The sequence below is a fragment of the Solanum dulcamara genome, chromosome 9, assembly GCF_947179165.1.
Source record: "Solanum dulcamara chromosome 9, daSolDulc1.2, whole genome shotgun sequence".
Classification (NCBI taxonomy): domain Eukaryota; kingdom Viridiplantae; phylum Streptophyta; class Magnoliopsida; order Solanales; family Solanaceae; genus Solanum; species Solanum dulcamara.
This window is the reverse complement of record NC_077245.1, coordinates 73,058,007-73,076,664: the sequence shown is the minus strand read 5'-3', so window position 1 is coordinate 73,076,664 and position 18,658 is coordinate 73,058,007. Positions and strand designations below refer to the sequence as shown.

The 18,658-nt window shown below is 31.7% G+C and overlaps 2 protein-coding genes across 2 annotated transcripts; one reads left to right on the top strand and one right to left on the bottom strand.

Moving 5' to 3' along the window:
- The first annotated feature begins 14,186 nt into the window (after positions 1-14,186).
- Positions 14,187-15,926, top strand: LOC129902980 (pentatricopeptide repeat-containing protein At1g05750, chloroplastic). Its single transcript, XM_055978452.1, has one exon. It carries the CDS (start codon positions 14,240-14,242, stop codon positions 15,764-15,766), a length of 1,527 nt encoding a protein of 508 aa, XP_055834427.1. The 5' UTR covers positions 14,187-14,239; the 3' UTR covers positions 15,767-15,926.
- Positions 15,927-16,524: 598 nt separating this feature from the next.
- On the bottom strand, positions 16,525-17,535 carry LOC129904454 (protein CLAVATA 3). The gene is made up of 3 exons (XM_055980025.1): positions 17,349-17,535; positions 17,193-17,247; positions 16,525-16,737 (listed from the first exon to the last, which is right to left on the bottom strand). Exons 1-3 carry the CDS (start codon positions 17,423-17,425, stop codon positions 16,579-16,581), a joined length of 291 nt encoding a protein of 96 aa, XP_055836000.1. The 5' UTR covers positions 17,426-17,535; the 3' UTR covers positions 16,525-16,578.
- Positions 17,536-18,658: the final 1,123 nt, after the last annotated feature.

Genomic DNA, 18,658 nt, shown 5'->3' with positions numbered 1-18,658 from the left:
TCCTAATTCAACGGAATCGTAGGAAATCTAATCCGAGCATCCGAACTTCGATTGTTGACCAAAGTCAAATTTAGTCTAAAATAACTTCAACTTCCAACTTAAGACCTCGAATCCCTAAAACAACTCCAAATTCAGAAACGACGACTCTTCTAGACCAAATTCCATATTCTGGAGCTAATGAAACCGACGGAATTCCATTTCGAGACTCGTAGCTTCGATTGGTTCCAAATACCATGTTTGAACAACTTAGGCCTTCAAAACTCAAAAAACTTCCAAAACTCTAAACCTTTCAAAGAATTTCCAAAACCAACACCAAACACTCGGGACAACTATTAGGAGGGGTAAAATGGTCATTTTATGAAAAAATCTAAAAATGACCTTCAAGGTCATTACATTATCCACTACTAAAAACCATGTTCGTCCTCGAACATAAAGTAAAGGAAGTACTCGAAGCCTAAAAAAATAGGAATATCGGGCACACATGTTGGACTCCGCCTTCCAAGTAGCCTCTCCGACTGAACGATGCCTCCACTGAACCTTTACTGAAGTTATCTCCTTGGTCCTAATCTTACGGACCTATCTATCCAAAATGGCTATGGAATCCTCCTCAAATGTCAATTCTGGACCAACTCTACGGAATTAAGGAAAATCACATGAGACTCATCCGAAACATACTTCCGGAGCATGAAAATATGTAATATAGGCTGTATCGCTGATAAGCTAGGTGGCAAGGCCAATCTTTAAGCCACCTCTCCAACTCGTCCCAAAATCTCAAAATCTTTTCGCAAAAATTTTAAATCTATCTCATCCAATTTTAACTCTATTCAGTTATTAGTATTTATTAGTAATAAATTGTTAATGTGTAGATAAAAAAATCTTGTATTTAATGAAGTGAGTGAATATCGTAATTATGACTGATTCGAATTCGCATTATTTAAGACTCCTTAAAACGTTTTAACACTCCCCATCAAATTTCTTTTTTTTATTTTACAACCCAAATCTGATACATCTAAAGAATAGAAGAATCATGTTCATCCTGCTACAACGTTTCATGGTTTCGTATAAGATGTCAAAATAGAATGAAGACTTGAGAAGTAGAAAATTTTGACACCAAACTTGAATTTAGCGTACACCTCCACTTCTAATTTTAGCAAATAGCTCAAGTTTGTTAGAAACCTAAAAGACTTTTTCCCAAAAAGTTAAATATTTTTATTTGCGAAAAAGTCTTTTAGATTTCTAACAGATTTGAGGTATTAGCTAAAAATTGGAAGAAGAGGTGCTAAATTTATGTTTGGTGCTAAATTTTTTCTACTTAGGATTATGTTACGATGAATACAATTTTTTTTAATTCTTAACTATACATTTTGTTTGTGTGTGAACTAAAAAATTTGATAAGAACTCTCAAGATTCAGGCACGGATAATTTACATAAATCACGTAGTGTTAAGAGTTAATTAAATTATTTTCCTACTCTTTTTCAAATTACAAAAATCCATTAAAATTTATGAATTTCGGATACATCACTGAACTTCCGAACATCAACAGACATTTGTATACATAGAGGAGAGATGTATCCAAGAGGGGAGAGATGTATTAGAGAGGAGAGGGATGTATCCGAGATGAGGAGAGGGATGTATCAATGAGTGCGAAGTGATGAAAATTTGAACCTCGTGATTCATTTGTTCATTTTGAAATAGTTGAATGTTTAATAACTTTTAAAATAGTGCGAATTAATATTTGATAGTAGATGTTAAAAATGAGTACATTTACCTTCTTTTTTTCACCAATTCAAATTACTCAGGCTCAAAATTAATACCAGATGGAAAACAAAGAAAAAAGACTCATTCATGTCTGTCGCCATTTTTTTTCTAGAATTGTTCTGAAAATTAATTCTTGCTTTTTTGTATATTTTATTTTTACTATCTAATAAAAGGGAATAGCACACATGTTCCCGTCAATGCGGGAGCTTCTCGAAATTTAATTTTGAGCTTAGGGGTATTTTGGTCATTAAAGATTTTTAACTTTATTATTTTGTTTATCTATTTTAAGAAATCAAGATAAATTTATTATTCTGATTAAATACTACCTTTATCATTAAATAACTTTATAAAGTAATAGTGGCCAATTTTAAAATATAATTAAAAAAAATTATTTAGTAAAATAAAAACCTAATAAAATTGATTTGTCGTATCAAAATAAACAGTATAATCTTTTTTTGAAAAAAGCATTTTTTGATGGAGTAAAATAAAATCTACTTGACGGAAAAAAACTATAACGAATAACTTAGTCAACTAGCTTTAGTAAGTATTTCCGCTAAATTATATTTTTATAAGTGATGTGGCATTACACCAGATATTATAAGAAGAATTAGATTATCAACATATATAAGTTTAAAAAGAATTTTTTTAACTTATGCTAATTAGCGCAAGTAATAAAAATATTTTTTTTTGAACTTTAACTTTTAAATAATAGTTTTGACCAACAAAATTATAGAAAATTTATAATTGAATTTTTTTTCATCTTAAATATTTATCATAATATTATTGAGTCTTTTCACAACATATAAACTATCGTTTACTAGTATGTAATAGACAAGGATTTTTTTTTGGATATGATTATCTATATAGATATGATTCTGAGTTTGCAAGGTTTTCATGAATTACATAAAACATATGTTCAATTACAGATTGGATTTCAAAATATAAGCCTAAATTTGAATTAATATCTGTAATTACCCCGAAGGTTATTTTTGAAAACTTTTACGAAATAACCGTTTTACTCCTTCCTATAGTTGTCCGAGACGTTTCTGATTAGTATCGAGTGTTGATTTTGGGAAATTCTATGAAAAATTTGAGTTTTGGAAGTTTTGAGTTTTTTAAAAACTTTAAGTGTTCAAAAGTCGTATTTGGATCAACTAGAGCTACAAGTGTCGGAACGGAATTTCGTCGATTCCAGCAGCTCCGAAGTGTAAAATTTGGTCCAGGGGAGTTTACAAAATTAGATTTGGAGTTGTAACGGAGATTTGAGGTTCTGGGTTGGAAATTTGAGGAATTTTAAGTCAAGGGTTGACTTTGGTCAACTTTCGGAGTTCCGATGCTCAAAATGGAATTCCAATGACTCCGTTGGATTCGGGGGATGGATTTAGGTCTAGGAGTGGTATTGGTTGAATTTTTGGAGGTCCCGAGCTTGTTTTGATATTTTGAAAGCCTTAGTTAGTTTAGTTGCGACTTTTTGAGTTTCGGGTAAAGGAGACATGAAATTCGAATTTCGATAGTTCCATTGAGTACGGAACGTTGAAATTAGTATGGTAGCATATGAAATTTGTGTGCTCCAGATTTTGAACGAATCCCGAAGGTCTATTCCGGGGCTTGAATCTTAATAAGTTGATGTGTTTTAGCTGTTGTCTAGCGCCTGAGTCTTTTATTCTTCGCGATTACGTAGGCCTAGTCGCGATCGCGTAGAGTTGGATCCATCAGTCATCGCGATCGCATGTCCTTTTCTGTGATCGCGATGGTCAATTAATGAGTTGACCTTTTTTCTCTTCACGATCGTGAGGAGGAGTGTCACGATTGCGAAGTGTATTACTTGGGCAGACTTGAAATTTTTCAAAAATCGGGATTATCCCATTTCCATTATTTTTGAACCCTAGTAGCTCAGTAGAGGCTTTTATGAAGGAGGATTTGGAGATTAAGTGGCTGGGTATGTGTTTTTAACTCTGAATCTTTAATACTCAGTTTATTAAATGGTGATTTCAATCTTAATTCCTTGATTTTGAATTCTAAAAATGGAGGTTTTCATCAAGAACACAGGGATTTTAGTAAATTGATGATTTTGATATGATTTTAAGTCCAAATCTAATTCGGTTTTCGCCATTAGTTTCCAAATACTCCAAGGAACGTTTTCATATAAAAATTTATGAATTTTCTATTCATTTTTGAAATCGGATTTTTTGGATTGATTTCAACCCTATTTTCGAAAATTGTGATTTGGGTATCATTAGACCCTTGTTCTTATTGGGATTGCCTATTTGAATGGATTTTATCGATTCAGAGCGTCGACCTAAAGGAAAAACACAGATTTTGGAGTAGTTCGAGGTTAAATTCGAGGCAAGTGAACTTCTAATCCTTTGTTTAAGCTTGTAGGATCATGTGTTCATACTTTATATGTTGGGGAATAATGAGAAGCGATTTGAGACTAATCGATTATTCGATTGAACTTGATAACGAAGAATGTGGTTATAAATGGCAAATGTGATGATTTAACATTTTGTGTTCGATATGATTAGACCTTTGACTCATTGTGGATACTTGAATATATTGTTGTGCTATGAGTTGTGACTTATTGATTAAATCATTCTATCATTGAAAATTGCCTATTTGCATTGATTCCGATACTTTGAAATGGAAATTGATTTGAGGATTATGCTGAAGGAAAATGGTTCCGGCAAGAGATGATTATGTCGAAGGGAAATGGTTCTAGTGATGCTGAAGAAAAACTGTTTCGATGATTGATATATGTGCCGAAGGAAAATGATTCCGGCGGATACATAGTCCATGTGTGGCCCCTATGGGTTCCAACCTGCTAGTCAGCGGATGTGTATCATTAGGACAAACATATATCACTATATGTGAAATTGCATTGCACTATATTGCATCATACATCTTTTGCCATTGTCGACTGTTTTACCCCTGATATTCCCTTGATCTATATTATTGACTATTGTTATTCAACTGAGACTTGAGTTGTACTGTTGTTGAGAATGTACTTGTGCTATTAGAATTGTTAGACTGAGTTGATTTCTATGCAGGTTATAATCTAAAGGGATGGATGGTATGACAGGAGTACTTGTATTCTATTAGCTTAGCTTAGTCTTAATTGTTCGCTTGCTGGATACCGTGTCGATAGTACTCACTCCTTGCTATCTGCGCTTGTGTAGGTTCTGAGCCTAGACAATGATCCAATTCTTTTTCTTTCATCTGAGACTTTCAGAGGTGATTCGAGAGGTAGTTGTTGATGCCGACAATCTTTCTTGTTCCTCTTTACTTTTACTTTGTTCTATTAAAGACAAAGATTGAGACTTGTATTTATTTCAGTATCTTGTATTTAGAGGCTTGTAAATGTGACAACTAGTTCGTGGGAAATTTTGTAGTTGACTACGATTTCCGCTTTTGTCTTTTAATTACTTATTTTAAATTGTTTCCACATTTATTTTCGTAATTATTGGATTTAGACTGACTTGTCCGATATGAATGGATAAGTACCATTACACCCGAATTTCGGATCATAACAATATCTCAAAAGACACACTATATATGAAAATTTAATCTATATCATCTTCCTAGCTTTCAGTTTATTTGATTTGTCAGTTTTCTTTATATTCCTTTATTGTTACTTTATAGATATATATTTTTTCCGTAAGCATGTATGAATGATAGGTATAATTGATTTTCAAAACAACTCTTTCAGTAAATGTGTATGAAACATTAAAATACGATCTATTTTCTTGAAAACTCTTTTTTACGCAATTTTACATCTACCTTATTCGATTTTAACTCTTCTCAAATTGTTCGTATTTGTATGAATTTAACTCTTAATGTGGTACAGCTACAAAGTATGCCAAGTGGTATATATATGAGAAACTCTTTTCATTTTTATTTTTTAGTGAACTAATATGTAGACAAAAATGAGAAACTAATTTTAGTGAACCAATATGTAGACAAAAATGAGAAACTAATTTAGACAAAAACAAATAAATATTGTACTTAATGAAGTCGGTGAATATTGTTGGGCAAAAAAAAAGGCTGGAAACAACTGGCTCCGGAAAATGTTTTTTTCCTTTTGGTTATTCTCTATATTTATTTTGAGGTCGAGACTAATCATAATCCGAATTATTTTAAGACCCGTTAAAAAGATAAACACTTCAACATTCAATATTTAAGATTTAAGAATTAAAAATCATTCCATCCTCGTTACAACATTTTGTTATGCCACGTAAAAATGTAAAAACAGAGTTAACACTTAAGAAGAGTCAAAAAATTGGCACCAAATGTAACTTACAAGATTTTTTCCCAAAAGTAAAAACATTTGCTAGCAACAAGAAAATAAATGAAAAAACTAGTGCCACTGATCAATGATTTGTTCATAAATCGCATTCAGTGACGTTTTATGTCTTCTTATACATCTCTTTATTTTTTTTTTATTTTTTTCAACATTTGAATTGAGAGTAAAGTAGAGTTAGAAATATTGAATCAAAATCCTTCATGAGTAAGCATATTTATCAATTTATTCGTGTCTTTTAAAAAAATAAATTATAAAAAATATCAGCCTATATTTTGAAACGATTTAGAGGAGATTTTGAATTGATCGGGATTGAATAGCCAGTATATACTTCACTTATAGTTAAACGATATTTAGTTTTTTGAGTGTATCATACTGTATAGTCAGTATATAGCTCATGTAGATATAGATGAGCGCTTTTAGTTCGGAGTATTATAGTAATCTAAGACTTAAGTTGGGGGATATTTTTAATTGAAGGTATTATAGTAATTTAACATTTAAGGTAAAAAGTTAATGCTTTTAGGGTAAAATAGATGTAGACACACACTTATTATATACAACTACACACATATTATAATAAAGAGTATAAAGGCACAAAACCTTATGGCATTACAATTTATAATTTGTTATGATATTTGATTGGTATTTTTTTATTTATTTGATTTTTCATTCAGTGTTTGGTATTTATCTAATTTCCGTCGTCTCCAATTATCAAGATGCTATATGAACTACGCGACTTGAAATAAGTAGCACACATTCGATCTTTAGCAAATTATATTATACTGATTTTAGTTCAAAATAAATTTTTAATAAGGGATGTTGAAGAAGAAATTATTCATCTATAATTGGAGTTAAAACCTTGTTATAAAGTAGTCGCACTACAGATGGATGTAGTGAGATGGACGTAAGCCCTTCACACTTAATCAAAGATTCAAAAATTTTGAGTTTAAACCCTAAAAATGACAAATATTCGATAAGGAGTGCTTCCCTCAAATGAACACTAGGCGACACTAATTTAAATTAATTGGTCTGAGGGTTTCCAAGTACCAAAGACTAAACCATCTGTTTATGATAGAGCTCCCATTGAATGGATCTTAGGCACAAAATTAATTAATCAGGTCGATAGATTTTGAATACCATATAACTAATCGCGAGTAATATATTACTACTATATTTGGAGTTTTAATTGAATTTGAAGTCGTACTTGAAAAAGAATGAGATTTTTACACTCACAATAGCTCAATAAAATCATACCAGATAGCCAATATTATTCATTGTATAATTAGTGTGTATATATTATTAATTATACACCTGTAATATACTAAAGGTTTTTTTTTTGGTTAATGGGATAACGACAATAATCTCAAAATAAAATATAAAATTACTTTATTCTGCATTTATTATGAATACTAATTAATCTCGAAATTATTTTACCTACCAAAATCAAAACTCCAATTTGATGAGGTGTTTAAAGCCTAAGAATCTCATTTATATGCTAAATTGTTCTTATATCACCTTCTTTTGTAATTTAGTTACCCACCTAAGTAATGAAACCCTCTATTTAAGAAGAGCTTTTTTACGCTTTTTTTTTTATTATAGAAAAAAAGAGTGAGTACTCTTTTGCTATTGAAGAAGAAATTCACACAAAAAAAAGGCATAAAAAATTTCTTTCAATTTGCAAGAGCATTCTCTTTCAATTCTAGTGTTACATACTTGGAAAAAGGGTAACTTTAATTATTTTATAGTCAACTTTTTTTTAATTATTATTGTTCTTAATTCATTCTCATGCTTATTTATTTTAGTTCTGAAATGTTGCATTTTTTGCTCTTTTTTCTTTCTAATTTTTGTTTTTTTATTGAAGAATTTGTTATTCATGTGTGTCAAGAATAATTTGCTTAAATGTGGTTTTTTTTTTCGAGATTTTCTGTCATCAAATAGATCGATCTGTTATAAAAACTCGATATATATTTTTTTCGAGAGAGAAACTGAAAAAACTAATAATCTATTCACACCATTTGAAGGGGAAAAATTCCACTAGCTAAAGTTAGATCTCTTTTTTAAAAATAAATAAATAATAACGATATCGTATGGGTTAATTTGTTGCACTTCGTCTATTCCATCTCGTCCACCAAAATTTAGATAAATAGAAAAAATCTAATTATTTTATATTTCTTAGATCTTAGAATTTTTTACCAAGAGGTAAAAAGAATTTACACACTAAGTTTAAGTATCAAATTATAATTCGTCTATCAAAATTTACACAAATAGAAAAAATCCACCTAGTAAACACTTGTTTTTTGAGAAATTTCTATCACAGGGACAATGAATTTTTTACACACTAGTTTTTTTTTTGTTGCATGTATTCAAATTCAAATTATGACTATAAAAACAATATGATTGAAATTCAAAATTTTTAAGTTTGTAAATTTTGAATAATAAGTCCATTTGTTACTTCGTTCACTAAAGTCTGGACAAATAGGATGATCTAAGCTAGCTAGCTAACATTTTTGTTTTGTTTAATTTTCTGCCACGTGGATAATTTCTTCTTTTTTTTCTCACACTAGCATTTTTGTTTGCATTTGTTAATTAGTTTCAAATTATTATGATTACCAAAATAACTAGACTAACACGTGGTTAATTTTTTTTAATATTTTTTTTTAATTTACAGATTTGGTGGCTTTTGAAACATGGATTTCACTACAAAAAAGATTCTCAACAATGGAAGATATATCCTATCAACAATTTCTGGATTTTGGAATGCCATCACTTACTTTATCATTCCATATTTTAATGCAAATATTGCTACAAAAGTAGTGCAAAATAATTTTCAAAGGACACTTTTATCAAAATCCGAGTCATCAACATCAGCACTACCATCACTATCATCAGCATCAGTAGTAACAACAACAACGACGAGGAGGAGGACCAAAACATCCTCCACATTTTCATCAAAATTCGAGTCATCAGCATTAGCACCACTATCATCATCACCATCAGCAACAACAACAACAATAACGAGGGGGACAACGACCAAAACACCTTCCATATTTTCATCAAAATCCGAGTCATCAACATCGGCAGCACCACCATCATCAACAACAACAACTAGGGGGACAACGACCAGAGCACCATCCATATTTTCATCAAAATCCGAGTCAACATTAGCACCACCACTAGCATTACCATCACCACCACCTACAACAAAAACAACAACTACCACCACACCATCCACATTTTCATCCTTATTTGATTCAACACCGTATTCTTCTCCATGGATGTATTCAACAAGTGGCGATCTCATAGGTTCAGAGAGTGGTGTTTTCATGGCTTCGCCAAGTGAACTAGAAGAGTATGAACAACAATATAGCAACAGAAAACCTAAAAACAACATTGTTAAAAAAGGAAAACAATCTAAAAATTTGAAAAAAGAATATCCACCACCAATTCCTTCTTGGAGAGGCAAATTGCCTGGAGATGTACCATGGTCTCTCTCTAGACATAATGTTGATGGAAGATTAATCCTCAAAGAAGAAAGCATGGAGTATTATGAGTACCTTGAAGCCACAAGAGTGGATGGACGTCTCGTGTTAAAGCTAATAGTTTTGAAAGGTAACATAAAACATCATAATCAAAATGATTTTGATGACACTATTCATGAGGATGAAATCACACGCGATGAGACTATCAATCAAAGGGAGAAGAAAAAAAGGATTCAAGAAGAGACACAAAGGGATTTCGTGATGATCAATGGAGAGATTGAAACCAAAAAGAGAAGAGGACATTATTAGCAATTTTTCAAATGAAGATGGAATGAGTTGATCAAAGGGTAAAATTATGTTGGATCATTTGTATTTTCCTTTAATGTTGTTTCTTTGGATTTCTTTTTTCCTATGTTTTAGTTTGTTAATTATGAGTAACATGTTTGGGAAGTAGAGTGATGTCCTTTTTTGCCATGCATTATATATTGTAGATTATGTATGTGAAAACTTGTGGCAACTTTGTTCTTCTTTTGTATTTTATTTGTTTGGCCAATTGGTTTCGACTGAATTCATAGCTAATAGTATACACATGTCTCTGCAAAAATTACGATGTAAAATTCATTAGAAAATAATATGTAGATTCTTACATAAATTAATACTAATATAATAATTATTAGGTATTCATTTTAATTTTAATATAGTCAAACCCTATACATTATAAAATTATTATGATTTACTTTTTTTTAAGTAGTGTTGTCAAACCAAACGACTATAAATTAAAATAAAGCGCACATATAATTGTATAAAATGATTATTCTTTTAGGCTATTTTGTTATCTAATTAACAAAACTAATGGCAAATAGAAATTCTATATTTGAACTGATAGCAAGTAATTAAATAATTTTTTGCATGTTACACATCACAAACTAAAATAGATAAAAATACATCTAAACAAACCTATAGAAAATTACAAAATGAGCCACTACAAAAATAAATAAATTATCCTACTTTTTTTTTACCCAACTAGAGCTAGCTTAAACATGATTGGATTAGTGAGTCCACATAAAATTAAACAGTTGATTTGTCAAAAGTGAAATCTATGATAGAGACGGTTTGATTCAATTGGTGAAATTTCCAATGTTATGAACAACTCTATGAAACTATATAAGATCAAATTAATGAAGGATTTAATACTATTATAAAAGGTAACAAAATTAAAACAGGTGAAATAGAATTTGAGAGAAAGAGGATTTCAATTTAAAAGATACCTTTAACTATCTCTCAACTTTCCACCTTGCAACTTGCAAGTATCATCATGTGAAACTTTTTACAAAAGAAATATTCTTCCCAACTAACTAACGATCATTTTCGTGCGCTGGTCATGAATAAATCACTCAGAAGAAGAATAATAAAAAAAAGATAATACGAAGATGGTCAACTACAATATGATTGACATAAATTTCTTCTTAGGAGAAAAATAAAATCTATCATAAAGAACTTGTTACTTTTTATTTTATTTTGTCTTTCCTCTCCTTTTCTTTTCTTTATGAGAGAATATAAAAGAGAAAATATGCGCGACGACAAACAAGTAATTGAAAGATGGGCAATCATTAACTAGTTTTACACGCAACTTTAACACGTTTCATTTGAAAAAATAAACATTGATCTCTAAATAAGCAAATAAACTGGCACGTGTATAAACTTATTGATATTTGAATTATACAAATAAATACGGTTACGCGTACTGCCAAAGTAAGTTAAGGGTGTTCCTTGTTAGAGAAATTAATCTTATACCTAACTCAACCCCGAAAAATTACCACATGAAAAATAATTTGTTCAAAATCATATAAGAAAATTAAATTTCCATCCCATGAACGATGTGGAATCTAACATCCGTTACCGTTCACTCGCACATCCAAGACTGGATATTCGGAGAATGAACAATATAAAATCAGGAATCCAACATATATCAAAAATAATGAATTGAGATGGGTTTAACTTTGATATCAAATATATTGAAAACAAGGGTAAAATCAATAGACAAAGCTTAGAGAAAGACAGTTTTTTTCACTACTCAATTCAAATTGCTAAAACCAAGAAGACCTAGTTCTTTCCGAGAGAAGATACAAGGTGTTGGTGAAATTACAAGATTACAAATTACAATTGAAAAATAAAATGAAGAAAATAAATTCTCTTCTTGGCTGAGGCGCAGATATCTCGCTCTTAGCCAAGAAGATAATTTATTTTCTTCATTTTATTTTTCAATTGTAATTTGTAATCTTGTAATTTCACCTACAATTTTAAGGAGATTCAAGCCCACTGCAGAAAATCTTTTCACCGGTCCAGCAATATTCCTCTTGACTTGTCCCCTCCAGGATACAACAGTCTTATCACAAAATGTAACTCAACAAACTCTGGACAAGAGTTGAGTTTAAAGCTCGACAAAAAGAACGTCTTCCTTCAACTAATAAGAACTCTCTTTTTTGACAAACTTAATACACTCAATGTTTTCTTACATCTCAAAACAAAGAAGACCTCTCTATTTATAGGAGAGAAAATCATTTTAAAGATAAAAAAATAATGGAATGTCATCATTATCATTTAGTGCACCATTATTATTTAGTGCACCACTTATTAGTGATGATTATGTTAAATATACATAATGGAATGATTTAGTGCACCACTTATTAGTGATAATTAGGTTAAAATACATAATGGAATGATTTAGTCTTGCACTAACTAAAGATGATAATGAAAGCCATTTTTATGTACTAAAGAGAGAATTATTACATATGCCACTTATGCAAATGAATATCACTTAATATTGATATTAAAATGTTAAAACTAACGCAAGGAAAATAAGAGCAACAAACAAATAGTTGAAAAATAGCAAGCATTAATGTCTCATGAAAGTTTAACACGTTTCATTTAAAAAATCTATGATTGATCTCTAAATAAACAAATAAATTGACACATGTATAAAATTGTTGATATTCAAATTGTATAAATAAATATAGTTCCACCTCCAAAGTAAGTTTGGGTAATCTTTTCTTTGTGAGGGAAGATAAAAAGAAAATATGTGCAACAAAAGTTCTTGAAAGATAGAAAGCATTAATGTCTCACAAAAGGGTAACACGTTACATTTGATAAAATTAGTATCGACCTCTGAATAAGTAAATAAATGGTCATGTGTATAAATTTGTTGATAGTCGAACTGTACAAACAAATATAGTTTCACATACTCTCTCAAAGTAAGTTTAGGGTGTCATTCTTTTTGAGAGAAGGTAAAAGAAAAAATCATGCACAATAAACAAGTAGTTGAAAGACAGCAAGCATTAATTAATGTCACACAAAATTCTACCTCGTTTTATTTTAAAAAGCTAGCATTGATCTTTGAATAAACAAATAAATTGACAAGTGTATATAATTATTGATAGTTGAATTGTACAAATAAATATAATTTCGCATACCCCCAAAGTAAGTACTACACTAAATTAAGTGTTATCTAGGGCAGCAAAATTCAGGCGAACTCTCTAGTTATTTCTATGTGTGTGCCTATTTCTCTTCAAGGAGGTATCAGAGCGAAATTTTTGGATAAAATCATTTGATATCTACTAATTCTCTTTTTATTGTGTTATGTACATGATAATAGTAGTGAACCACTGTCAGCGATAACTATTGTTAAGGAAAAACTTAGGAGATACTCTTTTCATTTTTCATTACTAAACGTGAATAACATTAATTGATAATTGCAAAATAATCATTATCATGAACAATGCCCTTATATTTTATTTGTGAAATTTGAAATTCGATAATTATAATTATTCTTTCCATTTACTTTTATTTCTACTAAAAATAAATAACCATTTTTACTTATTCATTTTGAATATCAAGAGATAATTTGTCACTTAGTTCCTAATTTATCCTTATTATTTAGTATAATTATTTTTCAAAATATTAAATTTGTTATATTCAAAGAGTGATATAATAAAATTGATATTTTATTTATTACTTTTTAAAGAGTATGCCAAATTAATATTGGACAAGCAAAATAGGCAAAGAGAATAATCTTAAATTATGGGGATTGGAAACTGGCTATTTATGGAATCCCTATTTGTGAATTCTAAAACAACATCCACTAATCACTTTTCAGTGATATCTTTGAAACCACTGTGATAAATTTCAATTTCATAGGTGAAACTCCAAAATTTTACCTTGTGCAATTTAAAATTTTACAATAGTGAATAGTTTTTTAATTACAATAATTGAAAAGTGGCTATTGTAGTTCTCTATTTGTGAATTTTGAAAGAGCATTTACTTATTACTTTATATAATTTCTTCATATGTTTTAAATTTCATGAGCGAAACTTTTTGACAATATTCCAAAGTTTTACCATAAACTTTCACCTCAGCAATTTGAAACTCTACAATAGCATCTATCATTTTAATCAAAGTGGCTATTTGTGATTCTCTATTAGTGAATTATGAAGTAGCATTTACCAATTCTCTTTTATGAAATTTCTTCATAGATTTCAAATTTCACGAGCGAAATTCTGTGACAATATCCTAGAGTTTCATCATAAACTTTCACTCAGCAATTTGAAACTCCACGATAGCGGCTGCTTTTTTAATGAGATTGGCTATTTTTCACAAATAACAACTTTTATGTATAGGATATCTCCAACTGTAATTTGAAAATATGCAATGGCCCTTCCCGCCTTTAATGTCATTGCCGGCGATTCTCCGCCGTCGGCGCCTCCGTCAATCCCTCAGCTCCATTATAGAAACGCCGCCACCTACCGCCACCTCTCGAAATTCCACATAGCTCTTGACTCTACAGCTTCATGGACCTCGTTAATTGCCAATCACTGCAAAAACGGCCGTTTAATCGAGGCTGTTTCGGAGTTCACCCGTATGAGGATTTCCGGTGTTGAGCCCAACCATGTTACCTTCGTTACTCTTCTCTCCGGCTGTGCCCATTACCCTGGTCAAGCTCTGTCTCTTGGCTCTGCTCTTCACGGGTATGCTCGAAAACTCGGGTTGGATACTCAGAATGTGAAAGTGGGTACTGCTGTTATCGACATGTATTCGAAGTTTGGACTTGTGGGGCTTGCTAGATTGAGTTTTGATCATATGGGTGTTAAGAATAAAGTGACTTGGAACACCATGGTTGATGGTTACATGAGAAATGGGGATTTCAAGAATGCGGTTAAGGTGTTCGATGAAATTCCTGAGAGAGATGTCATTTCCTGGACGGCTTTGGTTGGTGGATTTGTCAAGAATGGGCTTTTTGAAGAAGGTTTAGTGTGGTTTCGAGAAATGCAGTTATCTGGTGTGGAGCCTGATTATGTAACAATGATCTCGGTGCTTTCGGCTTGTGCTAATTTGGGTACTCTTGGTATAAGTCTATGGTTACACCGGTTTATCCTGCGACGTGAATTTAAGGATAATATTCGTGTTAATAACTCCTTGATCGATATGTATTGTCGGTGTGGATGCATAGAATTGGCGTGCCAGGTGTTTGATAGAATGACCGAGAGAAGCTTGGTTTCGTGTAATTCAATCATTGTCGGCTTAGCAGTCAATGGGCACGCGGTAGATGCTCTACAATATTTCGATTTGATGCAAAATGAAGGTTTTCAACCGGATGCAGTTACCTTTACTGGAGTCCTCACGGCATGTAGCCATGCTGGTTTAGTCAAAAAAGGGTTGAAGTATTTCAAAGCAATGAAGAGAGTTCATAGGATTACCCCTAGGATTGAACACTATGGTTGTATTGTCGATCTTTACAGTCGTGCTGGAAGATTGGAAGATGCATTAGGCATTATTAAGAATATGCCCGTGAAGCCAAATGAAGTTATATTGGGATCTATATTAGCAGCTTGTCGAAATCTTAGTGATGTAAGACTAGCTGAAAGGCTAATGCATTATATCTACGAATTGGATCCGGATGGAGATTCAAATCATGTGCTGCTTTCTAATATATATGCTGCAGTGGGAAGTTGGCGTGGAGCTAGTACCGTGAGGAAGAAAATGAAGGCGCTCGGGATTCAAAAGAGACCGGGAATTAGTTCCATTGAGATTGATGGTGTCCTTAACGAATTTGTGGCTGGAGATAGATCTCATATACATGCAGAGCAGGTTTACGCAATGCTTGAGCATTTGTCAGGTGAGTTAAGAGTGTCTGACTATGTTGAAGATGATTTAAGTGAATTATATGAATGTGGTTGATTACTTTCATTTCCGTGCAACATACACATCATTATAAAGAAGAGAGTGTTTGCTTTGATCTTAGCTGATCAAGTTGTGTAGTTGAACTTGTATTTAATCATTTGAAAAGTCATTAGGTTAAAAAATAAGCTTTTCTATGTGAACTAAAAAGTACTTGCAATAGGTCCTATACATGTGTCTTGTCTCTTCTTCCTGAGTGTGTACACTATCCTCCCCAGACTCAATACGTAGGACTACACTGAATATGTTATTGTACCTCAACTGATTTTGTCTCTTCTCACTACCAGAAAGTCGTCAATTTCTGACGGACTTATGTTCAGAATTTGGCAGTGTCGGTAGAGGATTTCCCCATCAGAAACATTACCGATCGACGAGCCAAATTCGGATGGATTCTATCAGAAATTTCCCTAGGAGATTTCTCAAGAAATTAAAGATTTTTTGGTAGGGTCTTTTTTTTTGGTTATGTTTTATCAGCTTGAAGAACCAATATCCCAGCAAATTAACCCTTTAGCTCCAAAAACATTCTTTGCATTAATGACATTAAGAGAACAACAAAAACTAATGTTCATTCTTGAGTTTTCGTAGTACTAAAATAAAAAGTACAACTTTGCATAAAAATATATACTTGCCAGGAAGACATGAAATCCTAATATTCCAACTTGGTTAGACTAAAGCCCATACTTACATTTTTGTTTCTTTTTCTTGTTTTTTTTCTCTGTTGGGCCAAAAACAACAAAAACATAAACATGAAACTATATACTACCCTTTACTAAAAACTTAGACATAGAGCCAAAACAAAGTTAATACTTGCATCATGGGGTCCTGGGTTTCTTAGGACTCGCACCATTGTGATGCAATGGATCAGGACCAGCTGGAACTCCTCTTAGCTCCCAATCAGCCAACTTCTCATTAATCTTCTCTGCATGATTGTAGTATCCCTTTCCAAATGCAACCCACTGGCTTTCTAAAACCTGCATGCACATATAGTTTTAAAGAATTAGTACTTAGTCATGGAAATCAAAGCGATGATTCACTCGTCCCCCTGTCCATAGGAACCTTCCGGCATACAACCAAAATGACTCGTGCTAGATAGCCGCCCCCTTTCTCTCTTTCAACAGCCTCATGGTCATACGAAAGAAGGGAAGTATAACTTAGTCAAGGAGATCAAAGTGATGATTCACTCGTCCCCTTGTCTATAGAGACCCCATAGCATACAACCGAAACGACTCCCCCCTAGATAGTCACCACCTTTCTCTCTTTTTACAGCCTCATGGACGGACAAAAGAAGGGAAATTACAAAACGGGCAGTGAAGGCTCGTGAAGTAGCCTCTTACCTTCTTACTTTTTACTAAAAATACTTCTTATTTTAACCAGGTAAGCTATAATGATAAGAGATAGTTTGAGAATAAGATGAAAAGTTGAAAACCTTTCTATTTAGGAGTCTCACAGGAGCAACTTCCTTTAGTGAAATGCATTTTAAGCTGCTGGTAGTGCATCCTACATAAATATAAAATATATATATATCAATGATGAAGGCACAGCACTTATTTTTGTACATACACACACAAAAAATATATTATACATACCATGAGATTCTTGAATAACAAAAAAGCATAGCATGACCAAGAGAGTAAAAGGTTTGGCATTGATCAAAGACATTTTCAAGAAGCAAATGAAAAGCAAGTTCTTGATCTAAGTGAGTGAAGAAACAAAATGGATCAAGATATATATTGAGTGCATAGGAAGTGAAGTTAGTAAAAGCCAATTTATAGAACAAAAGAAAATGATGAGCCATGCAGCCATTATTGTATATCATAAGTATTTACTTTTTATGATATGACAGTGCAGTTCTGAAATAACCTACATGCTGAGGCAATACATAAAGATGAGCTCATGTAAGTAATTATTTGATTCTTTCAATTTTATTTCATTTTATGCTCAAAGAAAATACTTGTGGACTTTGGTTAAAGGGATTAGGTGGATTATTTCGGTATAAATAATGAGAATAAATTTATCATGTGTTTGGTTTGAGTTAACAATAACAACAAGGACAACATACTCGGTGTATTCCCACAAAATGAGCTTTAAGGAGGATAAAGTGTACGCACACCTTATTTTTATCTCAAAGTTGAGGTAGAGAGATTGTTTTCGATAGACCTTTGACTCGAGATAAAAATAGACTAAAGAAAGATGTAAGTACAAAACACAATAGGTAGTAACAAAACAACATATAGTAGCAGAACAGTACTACAACCAAATAATATTGCAATCTAACTGCATGAAACAACATATATCAACAAAATTGAAGAACAAGAAAATATAAGCATAGCCCTACCTTTAGTTTTTTATATTTAAAAATAATTTAATTTTAAAGTTCTCACTTTAACTTTGTTGAGATGATTTTTAGTCAGACAAATATTTGTGGTTTATTTTAGATCATAAGTCTAAAAAATCTTTTTTTCTTATTTAAACTTTGCATCCAGTCAAATATATCACATAAATTGAGATGGAGGAAATAATTTTCAATTTCTAAATTACTTATACTAGTTGGACTAGATGGGGCTTTAACCAACAAAAGATGTGGTTGGATAAGATATTCCTTCCCTCTTAACCACGTATCTCGGATTTGAGCCCCACGAATTGAGAAATTTCCTTTTATCAGAACCTATGTAGATCAAAATCGAATTAATAGGATAAACAAACACCAACAATAATAATATATTGAGTGTAAATCCACAAGTGGAATCTTGAGAGAATATAGATTATTTTCGAAAGACCCTATCTCAAATTATTACGCATATCAAAGCAGTTTATAAAAGAAAATATGAAGCAAAGAAGATATAACAAATAATAGAGAAAGCATTACATAACATTAGGAAGGAAATAAAAAGG

Bases quoted from the DNA above. Each gene is read 5' to 3' on its own strand.
- LOC129902980 (XM_055978452.1), top strand. From the start codon at position 14,240: ATGGCCCTTCCCGCCTTTAATGTCATTGCCGGCGATTCTCCGCCGTCG.
- LOC129904454 (XM_055980025.1), bottom strand. From the start codon at position 17,425: ATGTCTTTGATCAATGCCAAACCTTTTACTCTCTTGGTCATGCTATGC. The intron at 17,248-17,348 runs GTATAATATATT...CACTACCAGCAG, and splicing joins ATTCAAGAATCTCATGGTAT to CTTAAAATGCATTTCACTAA. The intron at 16,738-17,192 runs GTTTTCAACTTT...ATGTGCATGCAG, and splicing joins TGAGACTCCTAAATAGAAAG to GTTTTAGAAAGCCAGTGGGT.